Source organism: Canis lupus, chromosome 6, assembly GCF_011100685.1.
Source record: "Canis lupus familiaris isolate Mischka breed German Shepherd chromosome 6, alternate assembly UU_Cfam_GSD_1.0, whole genome shotgun sequence".
Taxonomy (NCBI): domain Eukaryota; kingdom Metazoa; phylum Chordata; class Mammalia; order Carnivora; family Canidae; genus Canis; species Canis lupus.
The window spans coordinates 44,211,359-44,238,379 of record NC_049227.1 but is presented as its reverse complement, the minus strand read 5'-3'; the positions used below and the strand labels follow the sequence as shown (position 1 = coordinate 44,238,379).

The 27,021-nt window shown below is 38.4% G+C and overlaps 1 protein-coding gene across 4 annotated transcripts in view; it reads right to left on the bottom strand.

Moving 5' to 3' along the window:
- The window catches only part of VAV3 (vav guanine nucleotide exchange factor 3), a 352,116-nt gene that overhangs the window by 172,914 nt on the left and 152,181 nt on the right, over nucleotides 1-27,021 (bottom strand). For all 4 annotated transcript variants that reach the window (XM_038541166.1, XM_038541164.1, XM_038541165.1 and 1 more), the window contains exons 4-12: nucleotides 25,678-25,743; nucleotides 18,815-18,923; nucleotides 16,988-17,080; nucleotides 14,476-14,544; nucleotides 12,514-12,617; nucleotides 11,116-11,215; nucleotides 6,951-7,046; nucleotides 3,688-3,756; nucleotides 1,721-1,807 (exon numbers count right to left, since the gene is read on the bottom strand). In XM_038541166.1, coding sequence (XP_038397094.1) covers nucleotides 1,721-1,807; nucleotides 3,688-3,756; nucleotides 6,951-7,046; nucleotides 11,116-11,215; nucleotides 12,514-12,617; nucleotides 14,476-14,544; nucleotides 16,988-17,080; nucleotides 18,815-18,923; nucleotides 25,678-25,743 — 793 coding nt within the window. The remainder of the gene's footprint in view (nucleotides 1-1,720; nucleotides 1,808-3,687; nucleotides 3,757-6,950; nucleotides 7,047-11,115; nucleotides 11,216-12,513; nucleotides 12,618-14,475; nucleotides 14,545-16,987; nucleotides 17,081-18,814; nucleotides 18,924-25,677; nucleotides 25,744-27,021) is intronic.

Sequence of the window (27,021 nt, the reverse complement as noted above, 5' to 3'; positions counted from 1 at the left end):
AAATGGTGGTTGTCAGGGGCGGGGAGGAAGGGGGAATGGAGAGTAAGTGTTGAATGAGTAAAGCTTCATTTTTACAAGATAAAGACAGTTCTGGAGATGGACGGTGGTGTCAGCTGCCCAGCTACATGAATGGATTTAATGTCACAAAACTGTACATTTAAAACTGGCAAATGTCATATATAGTTTACCACACACACGCACACACCATGCTAAACAGCTATCCAGGTAATATGTTAAGGAATTATGAAGGGAAAGTAATAATGAGAGATCAGGGAAAGAATTATTTTAGTTGGACCTTGAAGGAATTTGCTAGAAAATAATGGGAAGACATTCTAGGCTTTGACAATTTATCATCAAAGGCAGAATGATAAAAATGTGTGGCAAATTAGAGACCTTACAACACAGCAGGAGACCTGCAAAGTCAAGTACATGGGCAGGTACTAGCTGGATGAGTTCAGGAAAGTAGCTTAAGTCCAAATCACCAAGGGCTTTAAATATCATGCTGAATCCCAAAGGCAACAGCAAATGTTGACAAGGTTGGAAAGAGAATGAATCGCAAAGTCCATTTGGAAATGCAACTTTGTGAAGGAATGACTGGAGGCTTCTGTGACTGGAAAGGCGGCAGATGGGGTCCTGGAAGGGGGATGTGACTGTACATGTGAAAAGAAACAGGCTCAAGATATTCCAGAGAAGGCAGCAATAAAATTGCTCGACCAAGAAAAGTATCTTTCCTTCAAACGGGCATCTCTATTTTCACTGCCCACAGCTCCATCCAGGCCTCCACCAACTTTCTTAAGACCACCGCCTCAACAACTTGTTGACTAGCCTGCCTGCTAAAAGGGTTTTCTTGAAATGTAAATCAGAATGAAACTCTCCTACAGAAACCTTTACTGGCTTCCCACTGTAATCACAGTAAAAACCCCGGCTCAGTGCCCAGGCCTACAAGGCTGTGGGACATAGTCCTCCCGCCCTCCTCTCTCCCATCTCAGACCCATCAGTCTTCCCCTCACTCACCCAGCCACTCTTGCCTTTCAACCTTCTTGAACACCCCAGGTCCTTACCATCTCTGGACATTTCATTTGCTATGGCTTCTACCTGGAATTCCCTCCCCAGATCTCTGTACCACTGGCTGCTTCTTATGCTTCAGGTGCAAGAGGCAAATGACCCAGAAGGACTTTTTCTAATCATCCTATCTAAACTAGGACTCTCCTTATTGTCCTCTGTTGCCCCACCCTGTTCACAGCAGAAATCTCAGTACAGCATTTTTAAACTCTCTTTTCACTGCTTCCTCAACCATGAGACTACATTGTTCATAGTTACAGCCCCAGCCCCAAGCAAAATGTCTGGCACACAGTAGTCACCCAGTGAATATGTATAAAATTAATAGATTAACAGGAATGAGCCCAGAGTGTGTATATATATGGTAAGGGAAAGAAAAGAAAAGACATTCTGAACTCCAATGTCTAGAATCTGTACAGCCAGGGGAAGAGGCATAGTGTGATTAAGGAGAGAGAGATAAGCTGTGGTGGAAAGTCCTTGCACAATGTTACATGTATCGCAGGTGCCACGAGACACCTGCGTGGATGCTGCCAACCAAGAATCAGAAACAAACTTACAACAACAGAAACGTCAAGGTAAATGATCTTTTCTTCAAAAACAACTTGTAGAATGTCCTCTGATTTGTGGGTGAGGGAAGATGGAGAGAAAGATAATTACATACCAGATTTTCTATAGATAGCTGAAACTGTTTAATTTCACGAAGAGTCTCATTATCTCTTTTCACTTCATTCACATATTGTGCCAAGTCCTAAAGAATAAAGGGAAGGGTACAAAAAGAAGTCATAATAAGACTGGAGAAGAGACGAAAACTGAAAGAAAACACATCTTTAATTTCATTAGTAGTAAAAGTAATCACCCTAACTTTTCAATGACAATAAAATAAATGTCCAATCAATCAAAGCTGCAACTCAAAAGCCATTTTAAAATGTCTGGAGTACAGCTGGGAAGACTGAAGAGTTGTCATTTACCACACCTCTGAGAAGAACAAGGATAAAAAACAAAAACAAAATCTGCCACCATACACAACAACAAAAGGAAACTAGGTCAGGAGAATGTAAATTCCAGACACGTTAATAACTGACCTTGAGAGAATTACATTTTTACATGGGTGAGAATGAGGTCAATAATGCAATAATGAAGGATTAGCAGGGAGAAAAAAGTAACTAAAAGTTAGACAGTGAATCCAGCAGGACTGTTTTCTGCAACCAGTTAGTGTCTTGGTTCCTAAGAGCATTTGGTCAAGACAGCCAGTTCAATTTTAAAGACTTAATGAAGGAAAAGCAAAAGAGAGGAGAAAAACCTCAGAGCACCAAAATGAATTAAAAGCAGACAAACAATGCTGGACACGGTTCTCCATGTGCCTTCTTCACCTACTTTAAAATGTCTTTTCTCATATTTGAGGAAACATTAGCTAATCTCTCCATACTGTAAGTTGCTATTTTTATTATATGTGCTCTAGATTTTCCTGTTTTCTGGGTTTTCTTTTTTCTCTACCCTCTTAAATTCATCTGCAACAGCAGGAACAGAACCCTGACCAAAAGCAGTTCCTAACTTTGTTCTAAATGAAAGTCTGACTTTTCAGAGGGTGTATCTATAAATGACTTTTTTAAAAAATTGGGAACTTTGTATGACTTCTGAAAACAGTAACAAATAATTGTGTGATATTTCCTGCCAGGGTACTAAAATTAGCTCAACAGCAGAGCTAACGCTGAAACCACACAGGGACTCACTCAGAGAAGTCATTATTAGCACTGCTCTGAGTAGAGTCACATTGGCATTTTGTTTGGAGAACAAATATGTGCATGTGTTTTAAGGTAGGGGCACGTATTTCTAAGTCAATGTTCAGCACCACGTAGAGACTGAGGTTTTACAGATTCCCCAATATACTTAAAAGTCTGCCTTTATCTACATCTAGTTCTTGATTTTCAGATTTACCTACAATAGAAACCCAAACTGAAATCCACTTGTGGCATCCACAGATGTAAGCAGGGCAGATACCCTCTCTTGAGGAAAAGAAGTCCCATTGGTGTTCTGAAGTCACCAGCTGACCTGCTGCTTACACAAGCCAACAGTTTTCTACTAGTCACCACAAAAGGAATGTGAAATAAAACTATTAAATCATTCCCAGTGGTAATAAAAGTTGTCATACTTTCATAAATAGCAAAAGCTATCTTAATACACCTCATGGTTTTATGTATCTTTGTCTAACAATTGAATTCATGCAGGGATATCTATTTTCAGTTAAAAATATCCATTTCTCTGGGGCACCTAGGTGGCTCTGTCAGTTAAGCATCTGACTCTTGATTTCAGCTCAGGTTAGGATCTCAGGGTCATGAGGTCAAGCCCCGCATCAGGGTCCATTGGGCTTGGTGCTCAGCAGGGAGTTTAGTCTACTTGAAGATTTTCTCCCTCTGCCCTCCCCCGACTTGTGCACACTCTCTCTCTCTAAAATAAATACGTAAATCTTTACAAAAAATATCCACCTCTTCCCACCAAATGCAAAACTATACTAATACTTAACATGCTATAACATATTAGCAAATCACACGTATTTATTAGCAATTTGTACTTTCTTGTTTTTAGGCAGGAATAAAAAATACAAAGAAGTTAATGACACATTTGCCTTACCTTCATTGCATCAAGAGCCAGTTTCAGATTTGCCTTCTCCATAGGATCAGTAGTATGTTTGACCAATTCCTATTTGGAAGACACAGTTCAGTAATACTTTCTTCAATTAAAACCAAAATATCAGAAAGAAAATATTTTTTAAAATAATGCATTTTTATCACTATTTATACCATAATGTAATAAATCTGGTACAACCTAACTAGGTTCTGTTTTCATTAAAAAAAAATCTCAAACTGGGCAGCTCAGGTAGCTCAGCGGTTTAGCGCCACCGCCTTTGGCCCAGGGTGTGATTCTGGAGACCCAGGATCGAGTCCCACGTCGGGCTCCCTGCATGGAGCCTGCTTCTCCCTCTGCCTGTGTCTCTGTCTCTCATGATTAAATAAATAAACCATTAAAATTTTTTTTGAAAGAATTCTATTCCCTGCCATTACACTGACATGCCTTCTCAAAGGTCATGGAAGGGTCCCTTCATTGCCAACTGATTCTGATGGTTACTCCTCTCCCTTGGCTTCCGGGATATTAGAATCTTTTGTTTGTTGCTATTATCGTTGTTGGTTAGTCCATCTTAAATTTCTGCCTATTCACCAGTCTTTCATACCTTCTTCTTTATCTGCAACTTGGAAAGTTACCATTCCCTAGATTTTCACCTTAGTCTTCTGTTACTCTTCCTAAACATACTCTACAAATTCTATCACAACCATTGCCATAATGTCAACACTCACCTAATAAGACAATCCCTCTCAAAGCAATGTGCTCAACCCAGAACTCACAGAGACCCAGACTCTTCTGTCCAACTAAACAGTTCTACCTGGGTATCTAGCTCACAAGCTCGTCTAACCCAACAATTCCAAACTTAAGGCACCTTCACCCACAACCCTACTCTTGTTCCTGTTTATGCTTTATTGAATGATGGCACCTCCATCAGTGGAGTCATTTAAGCCAAAACCTAAGAAGTGTCCCAGGTACCCCTCTCCCATACTATGTTCCGGTGATACTGACTTTGACCTTTCCCCTGGAAACCATCCTCACTGCCACTACACTGGTTCAAGCCCTTACGCTTTTTCAAATGGGTTATTATAAATGGGCCTTTGACCTGTAGCCTCTCTGGACTACACTCTATTCATTCTATTGACAGCAGAGCTGGGTTTCTAATATATAAATTGGATTCTGTCTCTACCCTATTTAGACTTTTGTGATGCCCACAAAAGCTTCATGTTGTCATCCATACCTCTTAGATCCTCTGTGGTCTGAATTCTGCAAACCCATCCCAACTGTTCTCTCCACTCCACCCAAACAACCTATATCCCATCCACACTAAATTAACCACAATTCTCAAAATACATTCTACTGTCTGATCTCATTAGGCACACTGTTGGCTCTCCTTGATATACTTACGAAACTCTTACTGCTCCCTTCACAGCCAGTTCAAGAATCACTCAAAAATTTTTGCTGAGGTCCATATTAATAGTGTTTCTAGTTATAAAGAGGACCTATAGCCATTAGATTTTTAAGTATAATAAACTTGTCCAAGTGATATTCTTTTATTTCTATTTTTACTTTTCCTTTATTAAATAATGATATTAAATTATTCTCAGTTTCAAATCCCTCACTCTCAAATATTCTAATTTTATAAATCTGGGATTTCAAACCATAAAGCATTTCAAAAATTATTTCCCCATTAAAGTATAGCAGTAAGTAGGAAATGCTCAAATTCATTTATTCAACAAATGTCTAAACATTAGACAAATTCTACCCTACGCTATCAAGATGGAAAAACATTTCTAGAGCAGCCCCGGTGGCTCAGTGGTTTAGTGCCACCTTCAGCCCAGGGCGTGATCCTGGAGACCCGGGATCAAGTCCCACGTCAGGCTTCCTGCATGAAGCCTGCTTCTCCCTCTGCCTGTGTCTCTGCCCCTCTCTCTCTCTCTCTCTCTCTGTCTCTCTCTCTGTCTCTCATGAATAAATAAATATCTTTTAAAAAACCACACATTTCTATAATTTTGTCTATATGTGGTGCCCCAAATAAAAACTTCCCTATTTTAAAACATCATAAAACTAAACATTCTTTAGAAATTTAAAATATAAAACACTCCAGGAGGAATTAAGAAAAAAGTCTGCTCAATTTCAAAAAGGTATAGCCATAATAATAATAATAATAATAATAATAATACAAAAAAAACAAAAAGGTATAGCCATATTTTATGCTTTTATAAGTCTCTCTAGAACTTTATAAATGACCATAATAGATATTTCTTGAAAACTGCACCTTTTAAATTCTTCAATTGATATTTGACTATACCAAAGTTACAAAATAAATTATTATCTTATTTTGGACATGTTTTTGGTTTCATGATGTCCCAGAAACTGATTGCTTACGTCTTCCTTATTATTTTTTCATAAAATCCAATTTGATTAAGTTGCTTTGAGTTTAGGTCTCATAAATGTTTTAATGCATTTTAAAGAAATAATCAGGGTTTGAATTTTTCTGATTTCTCAGTAGAACAAAAATAGAGATGACTAATAATTTTGCAACTACAGTCCAAGGAATTTAATATACAAGATGTATAAAGCGCAGCAGACTCAAAATTGTATTTCACATACAGGTAGTAGATCTTTTTAAAATGACATTTCACAAGCATCAGCAGAGTTGACAGACTAATACTGTAAGACATTTCCTTGGAGCAGAACTAATGAGCCTCCTGGTACAGCCATCAAATTAAATTTATAAGACTCTCCACCCTCATTAGAGGACTAACTGTGGAAACCATAAGCTTTGTGGTTATAACAAGAATCACTTCAAAATAAATGTACTCTTATTATAATTTACTACAGCAGAAAGCAGCATGGAATGGGACAGAACTTAGTTTATGGTTATAAGGCAAAAAGTCCAAAACACTTGACCTGCCAAAAACCAGGGGTATTGTAGCTTTGAGATTCTAACAAATGATTCCCGCTAACCAAAGAAGACTTGGTCAGAGGCATCTTTTCATTCTGTCTTGTTTTTTTTAGATTTTTTTTGGAGCCAGTTCTGTTTGAAGGACACCAAAAGTGACTTTGTGCAAGATACAGAATCATCTTTGCTAAAAGGAAGAAAAAGATTCCAGCTGTTCCGTTAGTTCCCACTTAGCTATACTCATCACTGAAAATCTAAGGGGATAATGACCCCAGATATGGAGTATCTGGAGCATAATTGATGCTGCATGAATATTTTGTTAAATGAATAAGTGAAAAAATAAACAAACTGATGGTTTTAAGTTACATACCTGGAGGAGAAGGTGATACTTTAAAACACGCTGCATAGGAACCACAAGCAAATCTCGAAGAGTGAATTTTCCATTATTTGCTCTTTTGGAACATTCCTAATGAAATGTTTTTTAAAAACTTTTTTTAAAACTTTGTTAGTTTTATCAAAGGGAGTCATGAAGGAAACATTAAAAGATGTCGAGGCCATAAACAAAACTGTTATATAATAAACATCCTGTTATTTTTCTTCTTAATAATCCTTTCTGAAAATAAAAAGTATTTAATCAAAAACCAAAAAAACAAACTTTGTAGCATTTCAACTCTAAAATGAATCATTAAGTAGAACTACATTAGCATGAAATTTATTTTCTCTAATGGCCCTCTAGGATCTTCTTCTACTAACCCTTCTAGCTCTACCTTCTACTAGTTACCCATAGTAGATGGGCCAGGCATCAAGAAAAATGATACTCCTCAAACTGGCCATGTGCCTTCCCCACTGGCATGTCTTCGTTCATTCTGTTCTTTCCAACCATCATGTGCTTTGTCCATTTTCCAAAAAAAATCCATCCTTTTCAAAAACTATACATCAAGGCCTTTTGTGATAATCCCAATCAAAACTGTGTTTCCTCTCTGTGCCTTGTGTGCATTTTAACTGTTGTTGTATGCATATCTTCCCCAATATATCTTATATAGCTTTAAGAATCTAGTCTTGCTTAATAAGTATTTGTGAAACTGAATGAAATGGAATGATCAATTCTAAAAATTTGCTTAAGTATAAACCTACTATTGGATTCAAAGTTTCAAAAGCCTCATTAAAAAAAAAAACTCACATTCTCCTTCTTCAAAAGTTTATCTAAAAATAGTATTGACTTGCGTTCTTTTGACATTACCTAGGACTTTGAGGAAAGTACTTGGAAGTATCAAAGAATGAATTTAAATCAAGGCTTGACTGCGTGACCTTGAACAAGTTGCTTTTCTGATTTTACTGTTTTGCACACATTTGTGATCAAATTTTAAAAAATAACAAAGTTCCATAAAATTATTGTTAGTTAGAAACTAAGTCCAAACCCTCAAACAACTGCACATCCCAGAACAAGGAATTTTCCAGTTCATAGAAAGAGTTGCATTCAAGAAAATATTGCTTTGTTCATAAGTTTGTTTCGTCTTTGCCTACACTTAGCTTTTTGGCACATGGAAAGATATATTATCAGGAGCTATAAAGTAAACTCCATTAGCTCTAATGACCATAGTGACTTAATGAGTATTTGATTACAGGTCTTAAGCAAGAACTGGGGACATCTGGACATGTTAGCTCATGTCTTGTCAATTGCTGCAGTTCACTAGGAAGAATAACTATTTCAACTGATCTCTTGCTTCTACAGATTGTAGAGAGTTCTGGATCATGGGTCTCAAATAGGAGGTTAAGCTGTTAAGATTATTGTAATGAATGAGTCTCATCTCCCTAGCTGCATTTTAAGCTCCGTGGAACTGAGGTTATATCTTACACTTCATGTATATACATGCCATTTTAGCAGCGTTAGGGAGAGAAATGCTATACATTTAAAATTCACTTTGTCATGCTATAGAAGTCAGTTTAAAACTGCTGGGGAAATAATTAATTCTTTGAAGTTCTTCGAAGTTACAGTCTCAGGAAGCAAAAAAAAAACTAACATTGCTGGCATTTCCTATAACAAGGGGCAGTCTGAGTCTGAGATGTAAAATGCTTATTAGTATTGAAAGTAAATAAAGGGTAGAAATGAGTCTTCCAAAACATCCAGTCACATGCTTAGCTGAACTCCAATTCTACCTGAGAAGAAACTAAACAGAATAGAGATGAGCCAGCTTACAGGACAAGATAAAGAGATTCTATTACCTTTGCCCTATGTTATCTTGGTTCCAAAGTAGAGAAGAAAAAAGACAAAAATCAGTAAGAGCAAAAACAACCAAACAACTGAAGACATGAGGAGCCTGGGTGGCTTGGTCAGTTAAGCTTCAGATTCTGGATTTCGGCTCAAGTCATGATCTCAGGGTCATGGATCCTGCCTAAGATTCTCTCTCTCCCCATTCCCTCTGCTCCTCCTCCCATTCACGCGCACTGTCTCTCAAAAATAAAAAATAAGAAACTGAAGACATGAAGGGGGCAGACACATGGAGAATAGGGCAGCTTTCCCTTTATCATGCCAGGAGTTGCAGAGGACAGTCCCAGCAAAGAGTATCTGTTGAGGTGTTACAGTGTCTATCAAATACTTGCAGATCAGGGCCTTGGTCAAGAGTAGTGACTTTTCAGGCCAAAAAGGACAGCCAGCAGCTTCTTGCCCTGAGCCTTTCAAACTCAGCCTCAGGTTCCCTCTTTCCCTCAGATGGATAGTGATCGCACGAACTATGTTCCTAGAGTCCCAGAGTACGTCATAGGCAGGCCTTTGACAAGGACTCTGAAGGAAAGGAGAGGAACACCCAAACAATGCTGAAAATAAGGGAGATTTGATTGACAACATGCAGACTCCTATCCTGAGCCAGAGTTTCATATCTTTGTTTAAAAATAAAAACAAAAAAGACTGCTCTAATGGTAGCTCTGTTAGGAACTAGTTGTGTAAGTTGTACAGTTTTATCTTACCATCACAATTCAATTTGAGTCAAGGTAGCTTACAGCTTTATACTTCTGAGACTCTATTCTCCCAAGAGAAGCAGGAACCCTTTACACTAGCAGGGTTTGTGATGTTATTTCGTGGTGACTCAAGTCACCTGCAGACATTAAGTCTGCATCATCAGATCACTGTGAGAAGTAAGGGCGAAGGTCCGTGACAGAGAGCTAGCACAGTCACTCAATAGCCTACTAGATATGGAAACCTCCTAACCAATGGTTCCCTGTTGTGGGAGTTATGAAGTCATACCAAATATGCTAAAAACAATGAAAGAGTTCTAATTTGAAAATCATGTGCCTCTTTTTTTCCCCTTTCATCACCTGATTTCACTGCTAAATTGGACAAAGACAGCAAAGGGGACACTAGAGAGTAAACTAAGCCAACACAGCCATTTAAGAGTTGACTGTGTATCTCTACCCAATATTTAAGAAAATTCAAACATATGGATAATATATTTGGGATGATAATTCATATAACATAAATAAACTTTTACAAAAGTTCTTTGAAAGTACAAACACTTCTTGTGAAAAAGAAGGAAAAAGGATATACATTTATAAAAAATTACACGATTTCCAGATTTATTTCCCATTGCTCCCACGTGTTCTGTTTATTCTGGTCTACTCTCATTTCTCAAACTTTCCCAACTCATCTGGTCAGTCATGCTTATCTGGGAGAATGCTCTCCATGGACTCTCCACTGTCAAGACTTACCCCATTCTTCCGTAAGCTAATTCAAATACTACCTCTTCAGAGAAACCTCCTGCATTCTACCTGTACTGAAGCGATCAATCTTACTCACGGAGCCTTACTACTGCTGATCACATACGACTTAATCATAGTTGTGCCTGTTTCATCTTCCCTCTTATGGGCAATATCCATCCATGCCCTTTTTATACGCCTGTTCGTAAACATTTAAATCTACATGTACGTTATCTTCCATATATCTTACTTATTATCTTGTGCCTCTTTCTACCTAGGTGACCTTGGGCAAATTACTCATAATCTCTCTGAACCTCATCTATAAGGGAAGAAAATTAACTGCGTATCTCTCACAGAGTCATAAGGATCTAACTAGATAATGCATGTAAAACATAGAGCCATAAGTCGTAGATTTTACTGTTATATTATCATTGTATTATTTCATAGAGTTAGCTATTAAAATATTTTATAAAGTTGATATAAAATTATATTTAGAATACATAGGGAAATTTATTATTGCACTGATCTTGAATTTTTATTTTTTATTCTTATTCTTTTTTTGGTTGAGTATGTTTCATTAGTTTCAGGTGTACAACTTAGTGATTTGACAAGTTTATACATGATGCTATGTTCACTGCAAGTATAGCTACCATCTGTCTCATTATATTGCTATTACAAAATCACTGACTGCATTCCTTATGCTGTGCTTTTATTTCCATGAATTATTTATTCCATAACTGGAAGCCTGTATCTCCCTCTCCCCTTCACCCATTTGCCCATCCCCCACCTCTTTCCCCTTGCTTTTAGGTGTATCTTTATTTCATAAACAAAAAATAAACAGGTACCTCTAATTTCAGTTTTACATCTTCTTTTGTCTTAGAAATGTTATCTAAACTAGATATGGCCGACTCCACTCCACTGCAGTACTGTCCATAAATAACCAACCTGAAAAGGAAAAAGAGAAATTTGTAGGACAAAAAAGCAAGAATAAAGTGGAAGGGGAAGAAGCATAATTCCCATCTATTTAAAACCATAGTTAGGGGGAATCAGCAAATCTCACTTGTCCTGTGTCTCTACCTGCCTATGTGACCCTTGGCAAACGACTTACAATCTCTCCGAGCCTCCGCTTTTTCATTTCTTCTAAACACATACCACATGTACAATCACAGAATAGGGGTCACTCATATTATGCTATTAAAGGGCTAATTTTTATTTCTAAGTTTTAATGGGATTGATGCCATGTATATTTTTAGAGCAGGTAAATTTTACAAACCGGCTTAATGACTTAATGTTGAGTACACATGAATATCACAAAACCAAAATTAAGAGTGTCTGTTCTATGTTCCTATTAAAGATCAACTTTTGACTGTTTATGCACACTCAGGAACAGTTTTACTTTATACTACAATTTTATTTAATCACTACTCATGACTCTACTCATTAACAAACCTCCTACTCTTTCCTGCTTTTTTAATTAAGGAAAACACATTATCTGAAAATTGGGAATGGATGAGAGGCACGAATTGTGCTGGATGGAAGATAATTCGTACTGCATGGAGTCTGAGGCCACTTCAGGAAGGGTAGATCTGGAGTGATATAGATATTTTACAAAGAGGTTGGGTAATTTATTGTCCCCTTCAACTCTCCATTGAGGGCAAAAAAACTGCTAATGAGTTCATGTTTATCTAACTTGTTGATGCAAAGCAATTCATTAGCTAGTACTAAGTCAGTACTAGGAACTGCAGTGCTTGATTTAAAAAGAGAGAACGATATTTTAAGGGAAATTCCTCGGTACTTTAACTCACATGAGTTGTTCAGAAGATTTTTTTTTCAGACTTAGAAAGGGAAACTGCCTCAAAGAGAGAATTATAAAATATGGGAGTGGGAACAAGCACTAGGCACCACCTAATCTACCCCTAACATTTAAAGATGAAGAAAAGGAGGCTGAGAGAATTAAAACGAATTCCTAAAAACTAACTACAGAACTCAGAGGTAAAGGGTCTGTAAAAGAACCTGAACCTTCTGACTTGGCCATGCAAAACTCTGGATCCTTTCTTTTTTCCTCCTTTTTCTTGACACACATACAGAACTCAAACTATTGCCCATAAACAGCCCCATGTTCTAATTACTACTCAGGTGGTATCTTAATGGACAGTAGGAATAGCTGTTTATGAGCAATTTTAATGCTAACCCTCACTATAATCACAAATTGATAGCCACAAAATTTGGAAGTTAGCAGGTACCTTTCCTTGTAGTTAATGAAAACTTGATACAAGTTCTGGTCGTTTTTATTTACAATGGAATCATGAATTTCTTGCATTAGGTTCCGATGAACTTTTACAAGTTCCTTAGGAAAGAAAAGAAAAAAAAAATCAAAGGAAATTAGAAATCAGGATCCTCCCCAGCAAAAAACCAACCACACCCCAAACCTAAAATCCCTATGATTTCCTAGACTTGTCATTCAAGGATATGCTGAATGCCCTCAACACATAAACCTGCTATTACAGATAAGCAGAGGAGGAAACAGAGGAGGGGGAAGGGAGGAGAGGGAGGGGAGAAAAAAGAGAAAGGAGAAAGGAGAGAAGGGGAGGGAATAGTAGAGAGAGACAGGCCAAGTACACAGAAAACAGCAGCTTCAGACTGGACTTGAATCGTCAGTGTCCTGTGGTGGGAGAAATTATCTCACTACTTATTAAAGGGTAATTTATTCCTTGTATAAAAATATGTACAGCTTATTTTCATTATAATCACTTTAATTTTTTAAATAAAACTATCCAAGTGCTTAATGTTTTATTGATGGAATAAAGTAATGATTCATGTCCTTGGGACATAAAAATGTAGATTTGCACTCTGGTCAATTAGTGGCATCCTGGTGCTAAGCTAACAATAATCACACTAAATTACTTGAAACCAGACAACTAATGGCATAAATAAAGTGCAGATAAATTGTACTGGGCAGTTTACTAGAGCAACTCAGAAGTCAGAATTTCACCTTTTTCCTGATAAGCAAGTAATTTTCAGTAAGGCAGTAAATACATGTCAGAGCCAGGAAATGAGGAAATTCTAACTAAGGTGCCAACGCTCCCATTATCTCTTCCTTGTACCCTGGTGCAGATACTGACTTTACAGCATGCCCTTTCCTTAGCAGGGTGGAGAGGAACCAGGAATATGTTTACCCTGTCATTTTATTGAGGAGTAGGGAAAAGCTGTAAGATTAAGGACTGTCATATGGGTCCTATATGTTACACTGTCCGTCTTATAGTGATTCAAGATCCACCTCTTCCAACAGTGTGTGGTTTGCTTCACGCTAAATGTTGATCTGATAGTGTGACTTTTTTTCTTCCTGCTATGCTATCAACCAAAAAGAATATCTTCGTCTGGCCCAAATCAGGGACGAGGACAATAGCCAGCTAACTGACTGATACACATCAACGCTGAACATAACAGAACCAAAATAGTAGGGAACTTTCATGTAAAATGAGCAAGCTTGTGCACAAAAGCTATATATTAAAATCCAAACCAGTTTTAGGGATTTAGGAACTTGAATCTTGCCTAGTATGACCTCAGTTGGCACAGCATTTGGTTTGTTTCAATGCTTCTAGGTAACTATCCTTTAAGATTATAAGATAATCCTAAGGGGCTCTGAAATTCAAAATGCGTACATAAATGTGAAAAAAAAGCTCCTCACCTCTAACTGCTAAAACGGACTTTCAAATCCTGAAACAGTAGTGTATTTCAGAAATGGGAGTTAAGGTTAGTACAATTGGAAGCAGAAGCAGAAACCACCACAGAACAGAGGCCAGGGAAGTGGAGGAAACTGATGCCCTCAAGACAGTGCCTACAGGATGGGGTTGAAGGGCTGCAGTAGCAATAGATCAGGGAGTGGGGCCTAAGTGGGCTCCCACAAGACAAAGAGAGAGTGGTACCAGGGATTCTTTAACTCAGACTACCTCTTCCTGACAAGCAGTTAAGGATATACATGAATCTCATCCATGTGTGTTCAGCTTGCATTTTGATTGATTTTGGTTGAAGATAGGACATATCCTTTATTTCTACAAAATAAGGATATAAGAACTCAGGAGGCAAAAAATAGAGTTAAGATTCTTAAAGAATACAGGAAAATGTTAAAATAAAAATCTGGAACCCAATAAGATGGAGATTTTATAGAAGTATACCACAATTTTAGCTAGCATATTTTTACTTACAGGAATGTTGATGAATACGGAATCAAATTCTGCTGCTGTCAGAAATCTTTTCAGTGGTGCCATGAAATACTACAAGGATAGAACAGACAAGTAATGATTAAGCACAACTTATCCTGATAATAGTTTTTCATCAACAAAGAATATATATTAAAAGTATGTATTAAAAGTCAACTGTTTATCCATATGATGAGTACCAAGAAAAAAGCAGAAACTATTTTCTCTATCTTAAAGATTTTATACCTGAATAGAGATGTAAAGACAAAGTTGAAGTATAGAATAAAAGGTTTTGGCAATAAATACCTGTGAAAGTAAGAAAAAAAGAACACTATTGCCTGAACTGGCAAAATATATATATATATATATTTTTTTTGTATTTTGGAGATACAGGACTAATACTAAATATCCCTCAAATGCCTTATGGAGATTCTAGATCCTGAGATCAATTATCTACTTGTGTAATTTATGATCATCCCCTTCAATCCTTGAGAATTTTAGTTCTTGGCTTGCCATATCTCTTTCCATTAACACTCCAATGTCCATTCCTGGCAATCTCAGTATTTGTGCAGATGATCCTTCCAATAGCCTGGCCTTTCAGTTTCTTGACTTCCAGTAGTCTTGTGTTCCATCCTAGCTCAGCTCCCTATTCTGGTGGTCATAACCCAAGACCTTCTCATTATCAACAACTGAAATCCTCTATAGAATTAATTTCAGCCGGGGATCCCTGGGTGGCGCAGCGGTTTAGCGCCTGCCTTTGGCCCAGGGCGTGATCCTAGAGTCCCGGGATTGAGTCCCAAGTCGGGCTCCCGGCATGGAGCCTGCCTCTCCCTCCTCCTGTGTCTCTGCCCCTCTTTCTTTCTTTCTCTCTCTCTCTCTCTCTCTCTCTATCATAAATAAATAAATCTTAAAAAAAAAAAAAGAATTAATTTCAGCCAATCAATTCTCTGACCACAACCTCCTACCTTTACAGCTCGTTCCTGCATGGAATTCTTCAACCTCAGTGGATCTGCTAATCCACTGAACATCCTGGGTCTCTCAAGTCCTCACTTCTGTCCCTACTCAGTTTACATTCAGTAAACCATCATCAGAATCTCTTCCTTGCATATACCCTTACCCTCTACTCTCCTCCTTCCACTCTGCTTTTCTGGAAGAAGAAAAACCCTAGTTAAATCTACAAGCCTGGTTGTACCCGTACCTAAGAAGTTAAACATGAACTAGATTGACAGTCTAATTTATAATTGAGCCTGTGATACTACATGATCCTAATACATTTCCCCAGCCAATTTACTCCCACCCCTCTCCCAAACAACTTTTCCATACCTTCAGCTCTTTTCCTAAATGGCCAAAATTTTCTCCTGGTTCTCATTTTCCTGACCCCTAAATATGGAAGTTGCCAGAGGTGGCCTCAAGCCTCTCCTCTATCAGCATTCATTTCCTAGATGAATTCATTCAGTACTACGGCCTTAGATTCCACTGCATAATGATAACAGCCCAATATATTGGTCAGTTCAACTTTTCCCCTTATTGCCAGCCTCATATCTTTAACTCCTTCTTTAACACAGCCCCTTGGAAGCTAAGAGGTATTGCAAACTTAGTACATTACAACAGACTAGTGATTCCCAAAGCTGTCCTCATCTCAGTAATAATCTTCACCACTCATGCAGTTATTCATGCTATAAACCTAGCACTTTTGATTGCTCTCTTTCCCATATATCCTTCACCTAACTCATCTAATCCACTTGGCCCTACTTTCAACATTTATTCAGAATATGACCGTTTCTTAACAGCTCTACAAATACCACCATGTTCTATCAATCTAATTACTGCAATATCTTTCTAACTTTTCTCCCAAAAAGTCAGAACAAGCTGTGAAAAACTTACATTAGATCATGTCACTTCTTCTACTCACACATGCCAGCTTTGAGCTAGGTGTTCTCCATGTCCCCTACCTGATGTGGTGGCTCATCAGCTCTCTGCTCTCGCTGTTTCTACCACCTGGGCTACTGCTATTCCTTGAAACACACTGAACACGGTCTCATCCGAAGGCCTTTCTCCCAGAAACTGTCATCTCTGGGATGTTGGCATGACTTGCTCCCTTAATTCCCCCAGCTGCCTGCTTAAGTGTTATCTTATCACAGAGGCTGTCCATTATCACTTTACATAAAATACCAGCCCATGTCCATCACTCTTTATCCTTTCCTTGATTTTTCTTAAAAAAATTTCTCACCACCTGGCACACTTATTTGCTTAAATTATAAACTATCCCATGAGAGAAACTATCATGAGAACCAGGGTTTTGCTGTCTTTCTTGCTATATCCTTAGGGTCTAACACAGTGCTATTTAGATGCTAAGAAACCAGCAGCTAGTTATGGAATGTATCAATCTGCTTTGAGATCTTTAAATCCAAAGTCCTACTGAAACTCAGAAAACACACACACAGTAGACACAGTAAGTTTAATATATTAACTATAAGAAGAAGTACTTAGGCATCAAAAATAGTACCTGATAACTTACTTTTTCTATTGACTCCAATGTTTCTGTGTATTTTTCTTCTGTCTGCTTAATTTCTGCTAGGCAGCAACTTCGTATGTCATTTTCTGGACATTTCTGCAATTACAGTTATCAAAAAAATTATTTAAACATATGTTTTAATCTCTCTGGGAGTACATAGAAAGAGTTCAAAATCACTGATCTTAAGCTTTCCATTCTAATAAAATACATAACTAAAAGATATATTTATTGCATTACAAAATATCTGTTAAGATGTTGAACCATGTAAATGAGAAAGTTTTAAAAAATTAAAAATAAACGAGCATAGACATTCTATATTGAAAATATGTCTTTCCTTGTAAATGTCATTGAATCTAGAAACATCACATATGGTGTAATGTAGTTTTCTTAATGTACAGCATACTTTACAAGTGCTATAGAAATACCTGCAAAATAACAAAAGGATATTTGATAAATAGAAATATTAAGATACTTTTTTTTTTTTAAAGAATCAACATTTTGGTGTTTGGTTCTCCTACTAAGTGGAGGTAGTAGAGCCTAATATGAAGATCAAAGGTGTGAGGATACAAAGAACTGGGTTCAAGTACCAGTTTTTCTGTTATTAGCATGTTATTGTGAACAAGTTACCTATTTTCTCTGTGTCTCTGTTTTCTCATCTACAAAAGAGAGAGAATCACAGTTCTAACCCCAAGGAACTGTAAATGAGGTAACCTGGTAAAGCACTTAGCCCCCTGAGGAGCACACAAGAAGGGCCTACGCATCTAAATTATCATTGCCTAACCATCCCATAGTCACAAGCCAGCACTGTCAGTTGAATGGAGAGCTGCCCCTGGGAGATGCACTCAAGAATTTGCTGGTACCCAAAGCAGATGATAATTATAGGAGAAACAGATGATAATGTCACCTAAAAATACTCAGAATCCTGCCACAGGCAGCCTGTCAGCTCATACAGTGGGTTAGAGCGCATTCATTATGTTTCCCAAACAGACCAGGTAACTTGTTTCCATCCCACAGAAGCTACTGCTCTCTGTCTGGGGCACTGGACAACCCTCTAGCCTTTTATTAAAGGCAAGACTATAAAGAGAGCTGAGGAAATTCATTAAAGCACAGAAAAACCACCACTGAGCTGATGAAGAAAAAGCTTTTGTATAAAAAAAAAGATTCTAATTAATAAAAGCCTAAGCAACTCACCATTTTTTTTTCCAGATTACAGGTGAGAAAACAATTCAAAGTAATTCTTTCTCAATGTTTTAGATATTTTAATGGCAGATAAGACCTTTGTGGGCACATATTGACTATGGACAATATCGGAAACTAAGTTTATAAAACAATAAAAGTCCCAGAAGCCCTTTAGTGAAACAAAAGAAAAAATGCCTCTTCTTACACCCCTAACAAATATGAAGAAACATTCCCTAACATATATCTAATGCTACATCAAGTTTAAAGAAGCCTTAACTGCTTTGTTTAAAAAAGATTTCCTTTCATGATAATAAAATTTCATGATTCCCTGGAATAACGTTCTGTTGCTACTCTGCCACTATTTAGCTGGGTGACATATCATTTCACTCAGACTTGCATTCCTTACAAGTAAAATCCAAGGACAAGACCAGAGATTCCCTACAGTTGTTTTGAACTGTAAAATGTCATGTTTATGTATTTCCAAATGCAGTAAATCTTAATTATACAGTTGAAAACTAGCAAAAGTAAGAAGAAAAAAAAACTTTGCAGTACAAGTTACATAAATAATCACACGAATCAGTCTTGCAAGGAATCAGTATCCTGATAAAACAACTCAAAGTAACTTAAAACATAAGGCAAGTGAGAGCCTACAGGTTGATGTGCTTCCTCTGCTTTCATCAAGTCCTCGTAGACTTCTCCACCTTCGTCCTCCCCATAAACACAGTCGTAGAGACCTTCTTCATCATCCACGTGCGTTTCACTAAAACAAAGGGTATGATACTTCGGTCATTTTCTATTATGCAGTAAATGCAATAGCTACAGCCTAGTAGGAAATCCAGAGAGGAAATAAAACGGGATTCACAGAAAGAGCAAAAGGTTTTACAGTTCTTTCCCTCCTAACCAGAACAATGCCCAAAAACGGAATCCACCAATGACGGCAGTGACAACATGCCCTGGTATTTCCTATGTACATGCACACAGATGATCACTCGGCACACATGATCTCATGTGGTTGGCTCATGCCCAGTATTCACTGTGTTATCAAGCAGGCATTATTATTTAATCCATTGTAGAGATAAAGTAGTCGAAGAGAACTAAAGGTTATTTATTCGACTTGCCTGTGGAAACACAGCTAGTCCATGGCAGACCTGGATTTAAAACTGAGTCTGTCTTATGTTCTAAATGTTTTAATCACTCTATCCTACTGCCCTCATTTTTCCTATGGTAAGGCCTGGGATTGATCATTTAGATTAATGGGTATAAAGTGGGAAAGACAGGAGAGCTGAGGAGGATCTCAGAGTTTATAAATGGTCTTTTAAAAGCATCAATTTCTGCAGGGTTATTACTGCCAATACCTAACACAGTGGTTTTCCAACCATGCTCCTTCCAGCCCACTCAGAGGGTCTCCACAGGTTCTCCTGTTCAGCCAGATTCTACCATGATCTGTTTTGTCTGGATTCTGCTTAAAGAAACGATCCCAAGCCCACAAGGCATTTTTAAATACCATTTGTAATCTGCTGGCCTCCTGACAGATGAAAACCATCTCTATTTTTAAAGTTCCCATGAGCACTTACCCAGTAACTGATGGATATATCTTCCCTAAACCCTTTGTAGGACATCAAAAACCCATTCAGTCAAAATAGAAATAGCTTATTCCACCTATCACATGTTCTGTTACTACTCCTTAAGTTCTTCCTTTTAGCTCAAGATTTCTATAAATAGCCTCTATTACTAATAATCCAAAAGAATCAATATTTAAAAATTTGGACACATTAGAAAGAAACATTAACATTTTTCAGAAAAGGAATTCAACTCCTTCAGTACTACCAGCTCTTATCATCTTTTCTGGCCCTATGCATATAGAACATTATAAATTGATATGCACAAAACTGGAACACTGTAACTGTAAATGTCACTCTACAACTAGGGTTCTCTGTCTAGGTTTGTCATGAAGGATTATTTGGAAGCATTTGATAGGAATGAACTGTTTCAAAAACCCAGAAGAAAGAAAGGTGCCTTAAGGGAAAGTGACCTGCTGGTAACAAACCCTGCTTTGAGGAAAAACTCTGCTTTGAGAAAAATTTGTTCTAGAGTTAGCTGTCCATCCACTCACGCAACAGACATTTACCAAGAATCTACAGAAGTCCAGACTCTTTGGTGCTAAGAATGCTTGGATCAAGAAGATCCAAGGACTCTCCCAGTCTAGTGTAGAAAACAGAGCAGATGAATGCAGAATGTAGAAGCCAGGGAAAGAGTAACTCTGACTAAGGAAGTCAGGGAAGGCTTCACAACAGATATTACATCTGAACTGGATCTTGAATTTATTTATCACCTTATTCAATAGATGTTTGCTAAATAAATACCACTATGTTCTAGGAGATATGGTTGCAGACTTGGCAGACAGAGTTGCTGCTGTCAGAGGTGAGGTACTCAGTGGAAAAAAGGGGAAAGAACATTCCAAACAAAAGACATCGACACGTGCAAAGGCAGAAGGTGTGAAAAGCCCAGCAATGTCAAGAGTGGTGTCCCATTCAGGCAACTCAATGTGAGCCCCAGAGGGAAGAGCTAAAAATCAGCCTGTGAAAGGCGGTACACCCTGTAAGCTCAACCTCATGTGGGCATGTGGGATGCAAGAGGTTTTTATATAAGGGTAGAGTGGAGGCAACAAGAAGACATAAGTCCAGAAATGAAACCCTGTGGGTAAGAGATACTGACAGCCATAACTAAAGACAAATGAGGAGAGAAACAAAGAGACTTCAGAGACTGTGTCCGGTGCAGTCAACCAGACTTGGTGACCAATCAGAATTAGAGAGAGAGGGGAAAGGAGTGAAAGAAGCCACTCAGCTTCCTACTTTGTAAAACCAGGCAGATGGCAAGTCATTAGGCAATTCCAGAATTTCCATACTGAGGGGTTTAAGGAGGCAATCCAACTAGAGGATGGGAGTTGAACCAGTCTGAACACTTTCTAGAACCCATCAAAGGATAGGAAGATTTGATGAGTCCATGAGGGAGCAGAGTTAAGAAATTATGCCAGAACAGGCTCTGGAGCAGAGGGGATCCCATTCAATAAGAAGTTAGGCTGTGAAATCCATTTCTCTGCTACTCCTCTCTGCCAGCTCCATGGTCTCTGACCACCACCTCCACCTCTGGAAAAACATCTTGCTGAAGTGTTGCTTTTGACTATTTCCCATAAGAGTAGAGGTACATTCTGTATGAATACATACAGATTTTTCTTTTAGCATTGTAGGAGATAGTGCACCTAAAGTACAAGCAACAAGATCAAAAATAAACAAGGTGGACTACATCAAACTAGAAAGTTCCTGACAGCAAAAGAAACCATCAACAAAGGGAAAAGACAACCTATGTATGGAATGGGGGAAAAAAATGTTTACAAACCATCTATTTGATAAGGTGTTAGTATCCAAAATATTTGAAGAACTGATACAACTCATACAAAAACAACAAAATAACTCAATTAAAAAATAGGCAAAGAACCTAAATAGACATTTCTCCAAAGAATATATAGAACAGGACAACAGGTATGTGAAAAGACGCTCAACATCACTAATCATTATGAAAACGCAACTTAAAACTCACGAGATATCACCCCATGCCTGTTAGAATGCCCACCATCAAAAGACAAGAGATAAATCTTAGCAAAGATGTGGAGAAAAGGGACCCCTTGTGCATTGTTGGTGGGACTGTATATGGGTGTAGTCACTGTGGAAAACAATATGGAAGTTCCTCAAAAAATTAAAAATAGAAATACCGTATGATCCAGGAATTACATTTCTCGGAATATATCCAAAGGAAACAAAAACACTAACTCAAAATGAGATCTGCACCATCATGTTCAGAATAGCATGACCAAGACATGAACACAACCTAAGTGACCACTGACGGATGAATGGATAAAGAAATTGTGATATGTATATACACACAATGGAATATGATTCAGTATTTCTACCATCTGCAATAACATCGATGGACCATGAGGGCATTATGCTGAGTGGAAATAAGACCAAGAAAGACAAACACTGTGTGATCTCACTTACATGTGGAATCTAAAAACAAAAAATAGGAGCACCTGGGTGGCTCAGTCGGTTAGGCATCTACCTTCAGCTCAGATCATGATCTCCAGGTCCTGGGAGCCCCATGTCAGGTTTCCCCCTCAGTGGGGAGCCTGCTTCTCCTTCTCCCTCTGCCTCTGCTTCTACCTCTGCCCCTCCCCCTGTTTGTGCTCTCTCGCTCTGCCAAATAAATAAAATCTTACCAAAAAAAGGCAAAGCCCAGAAAACCTCATAGTAAAAGAGATCAGACTTGATATCAGAGATGGGGGATGGATAAGTGGGGGAAGGTCGTTAAAAGGTACAAACTTCTAGCAGTCAGGTAGATAAGGACTAGGGATCGAATGTATGACACAATGACTACAGCTAACACTGTGCACGGTATACAGAAAGTTGTTACAACAGTAAATCTTAAGAGTTCTCATTACAAGGAGAATTTCTTAAAATCTCTTTTTCTTTAATTGTATCTAGACAGAAGGAATAGAGGTTAGCTGACCCTACTGTGGTAATCATTTCATAATATATACAAATAATACCATTAGGCTGTATTCCTTAAACTTACTCAAGGATGTATGTCAATTATTTCTCAATAAGCTGGAAAAATGTCTTTAAAAAAGAATTGTAGGAGTGACACACATGCCTGTGTGTACGCAAGGATGAACACCCACACCCAAGATTGGGCTAAAATGCTTTGGTTTTGTTATTCAATCCCATACAAAGGAAGATTTTCTTGCTAAAAGTTTGATCAAGAATTTTTTTTTAAGATTTCATTTATTTATTTGACAGAGAGAGAGAGAGCACAAGCAGGGGGAGTGGCAGAGGGAGAGGGAGAAGTAGGCTCCCTGTTGAGCAGGAAGCCCAATGTGGGGCCCGATCCCAGGACCTGATCATGACCTGAGCTGAAGGTAGACACTTAACCAACTGAGCCACCCAGCACCCTACTCAAGAATTCCTGATCCACATAAAATGAAGTGGGGGCGGGGACTGGGGGAGAAGGGAAGGATGACTGATTCTTCACATGGTCAACAAACCAACAATAATCTATATTACTTTTTCTGTGTCCAGCTCATCTATATATGGGCATGACTGCACCCTGATCATAAATGTAGAAAAAGCAGACACTGTGCAGCCTAACCATCTCACATCCTTTGTTGCATCCTGTGTCTGTTTCTCTCCACATGAGAATGGAATGATCCCCTCTGCAGTAGGGAGCAGGCCAGTGTTGGTTCTAGGGGCTTCCTTCGGGGTGGTTTCACCCCCAAAAGTCCGAGTTAAGGATATGAGCCCAGAGATCATAACAAAGCTAAGACTGAAAATCCAGGTGTCATAGCAAACTCAGAAGCAAGCACTTGCAGAAATAACACCGTGTTTGGACCTTCCACCACCAGATGGAGACTTGAAACAGTCTGCATCTCCCAGAGCATGAGCAGGTGTCTCAGAGCAACTGACTCAGGAGCCCAGATTTCTCCAAATTTAGCAAGGGCTGCATTCTCACAGGATTTATCCTGACATCGACACAACATGATGAGGGCAAGCTATGAAACTTAGTAGGTGTAAACAATTGGTGGGGCTTAAAAAAAGAACGTAATAGCTCTAGAAATAATATACTCTTCTTAAGATTTTATTTTACTTACTTGAGAGAAAGAAAGTGAGTCTGAGTCAGGAGAAGGAACAAAGGGAGAGGGAGAGAGAAAGAATCTCAAACAGACTCTGTGCTGAGCATGGAGCCCAATGCAGGGCTTGATCTCACAACCCTGAGATCATGACCTGAGCTGAAATCAAGAGTCAGATGCTTGACCAACTGAACCACTCAGGCACCCCTAGAAATAATATATTCTTCTTAATATTTCAAAGGATTTGGTTATGTTACCAGTAACCTTACAGTCACTTTATGAAAACTGTAGCCAATTCAGTGAGATGATCAGTATGAATCTTGCTCGAAATCAGGTTTTAAGAACAGCTAAGAAACTGTCCTTCATCAACATTTAAAACATAAGACTTTGAGACCCATCCAAGTGCCACTTATTCTGGGATGGGCTGCTGGCCATCCTGCCAGCATTCTCCTCTGCTCTTCTACTGAAGTTCTTAGAGGGGCAATTTAGCCTGCTTCCAGGGGTCGAAACAGTGAGGAAGAGCCCTCAGCTCTGGAGTAAGAACTGCATTCAAATCTATAGACTAAAATTTACTAGCTATATGACCTACAACAAGTTTCTTAGCTTTCCACGAGTCAGTTTTCTCCTTCATAAATTGGGATAATAGGAACAACCTCATCATGTTGTGATTAAGACACAAGGCAATGTGTTGAACATAGCACACAAACAGGCACTCAGTGAGCTCGTACGAATGATTAGACAGCTCAGGCCTGAAGCATAAGGCTGGCAAACAGGAGATGCTTAATGCAATTTTGCTTAATCATTCAGAAAACAAATATTTACCAAGGGCCTAGCATACACCAAATGCTATGTAAAGTTCTAGGAACAAGGTGAAGTTCCCTGGCCTCACAAAGCTGACCTTCTAAAGAGGAAATAGGGGAAAAAAGGAAACAAACAAAGACTGTCTCAGGCAGTAGTGAGTGCCATAAAGCCACAGAGCAAGGTAAGGGGCCGGCAGCAATTTCAGATTAGTCAGGAAGGCCCGTCCACGGAGGGGCGTCAGAGGAAATGTTGGAACGGTGAGTGACCAGCCGTAAGGGCAGGAGGAGCAAATGCAAAGGTCCTACAGCAAGAACGAGCTTAGAGTGCTGGTGTATTAGGATGGATGAACAGATGAATTTCCACAGAACCTGAATCTCTTTTGGAGCATGATCTATTTCTTATTATAATTCTTTGCAAACATGCCTGATCTTTTTCATCAGTTCCTTAAGGGGTGGGGATCATTTTTTTTTATATTTCTTTGTAATCTGCACAAGTCACTCAATCAGCAGAAAATAATCAGGTGCAAGGGCCTTTTGCCTCTCCTGACTCTTAAATAATAAAGCCCAAAAGGATTCTCTGTGCAAAACAAACAGCATCTAATGAAACTCCCAGAAGAACTCTAGCCCACACTCATCTCGTCTTTCCTTGAACTTTACAGACCATGCACTGCCCTGCCCTCAACTCCAGTAGCAGCTCTGCTTTCTTTGTCACTGGTTCCTTAACTGTCTAATTCTAATTTCACCCTCCACCTCTAGTATGTCTCTGAGAAACTCCCAATTTTTCCTTCATTGCCGTCTGTTTCCTCACTCGCCACAGGGAGTGGCATGGTGTGGGGCACGCAATAGGAACTAAAGTCAGATGAAGTACATTTTCTTGTGAAGCTTTCCATCACTAGTTTCAGGTGAATTCTTACACGTCTTAATCATTAAGCCACTTTTCTGCTTCAGAAAGCTATTTTAACATCCATGGTTAAAATCCATAAAGGATGCAAACATTGGCAGTGGTTTAATTTTGCTGAAGATGCCCAACGTACTCTATTAAATCAGGAAGGCCTTTGTAGATGTCTTCATCACTAACGCTCTCTTCTGTGGGGAAGGGCCTAGAAGAGAGAAAGGAAAAAAAAAAAAAGATGAATAAGCAACCATTAGGCTAGGCATTTAGCTCTCACTAAATGCATAAGGTCAGCTGCTGGCACAGTGATTAGAGCAGTCATCATGTTTAACACAACGTCCCGGGCTTCTCCCAAAGTGCCCATCCTGTGGCCGTGAATGGGATCGCCCAGGGACACTGGCACCTGCTACTGCAAATTATGGGTAGCATTACCGGTGGTTGCTGCAGTCGCCAGAGCAGCTGTGGACATGCTAATATGCTCATCTGGCCACACACGGCTCACCTGCAGGCTCACCATGCAGCAGCCACTGTAGCTCCCAGTCCAGGAAACAGGCAGCCACCCAAGTGTCCCTGCCTTCAGCACTGTCTCTCTCCACTTATGGAAGCTGATCTGACAAAGAGTTTGGTAACAATCATCCTTGCATGACTCAGCCCACTAAATATAGATAAAAAATTATTTGAAGACCAAAATATCCGTGCCCTTTATATACGATTATTGATTCTGGCAGACTTTTCTACTCGGACTTCAAAATATTTAAGGTGTAGTTTTTATTTTCATATATTAGACAAATGAGTGAACCCAGACCTTAGGGAGGGTAGGATGTTTTCTTTGTTCCCATTTAAAAGAAAAGCACTTTAATTGATCCCCTTTTCCTAGCCTTTGGCTTTTTTGCCTAATGTACTATGCACTCTTTTCATAATCCCAACATAATTCCCTAAATGCATATCTAACACAACCATAATTATACTATTGTGCCAGAAATTTTACTTTCTTTATATGCAGCCAGTGTCATGTTTCATAAAAATAAGAAGATCTATCAAAATAATAAATGAGCACTAAGTAATTGCTAAATAATTATATTCAATATATTGAAAAGCAGATTTTCGTATTTATGGATTAACTGAATACTTAAGACATTTAAGGAATTTACATTTTTCAAATAAATTAAAATGCATGAGAAATGCTGAAGTTTCAAAGTCTTTTTTTCCTTAAATTCAGGCACATTTGATTATACTCTTATACCAATGCAATCCATTATACAAAAATTTGAAAATACAGATAATAATTATTAAAAAGGAAAACTTTCTAATGTATATCCTTTCAGAATCAAAAATACATAAATACATAAAAATAGAATCCAGCTATTTCAAAATTTGTGGTTTACATGTAATGGCATAAAATATATACTAATATGGAAAGATGAATCATGTAGAGCAAATTATAAGGTGCTGGACACATATCCAGCCTTGAGATTACTTCTGTAGA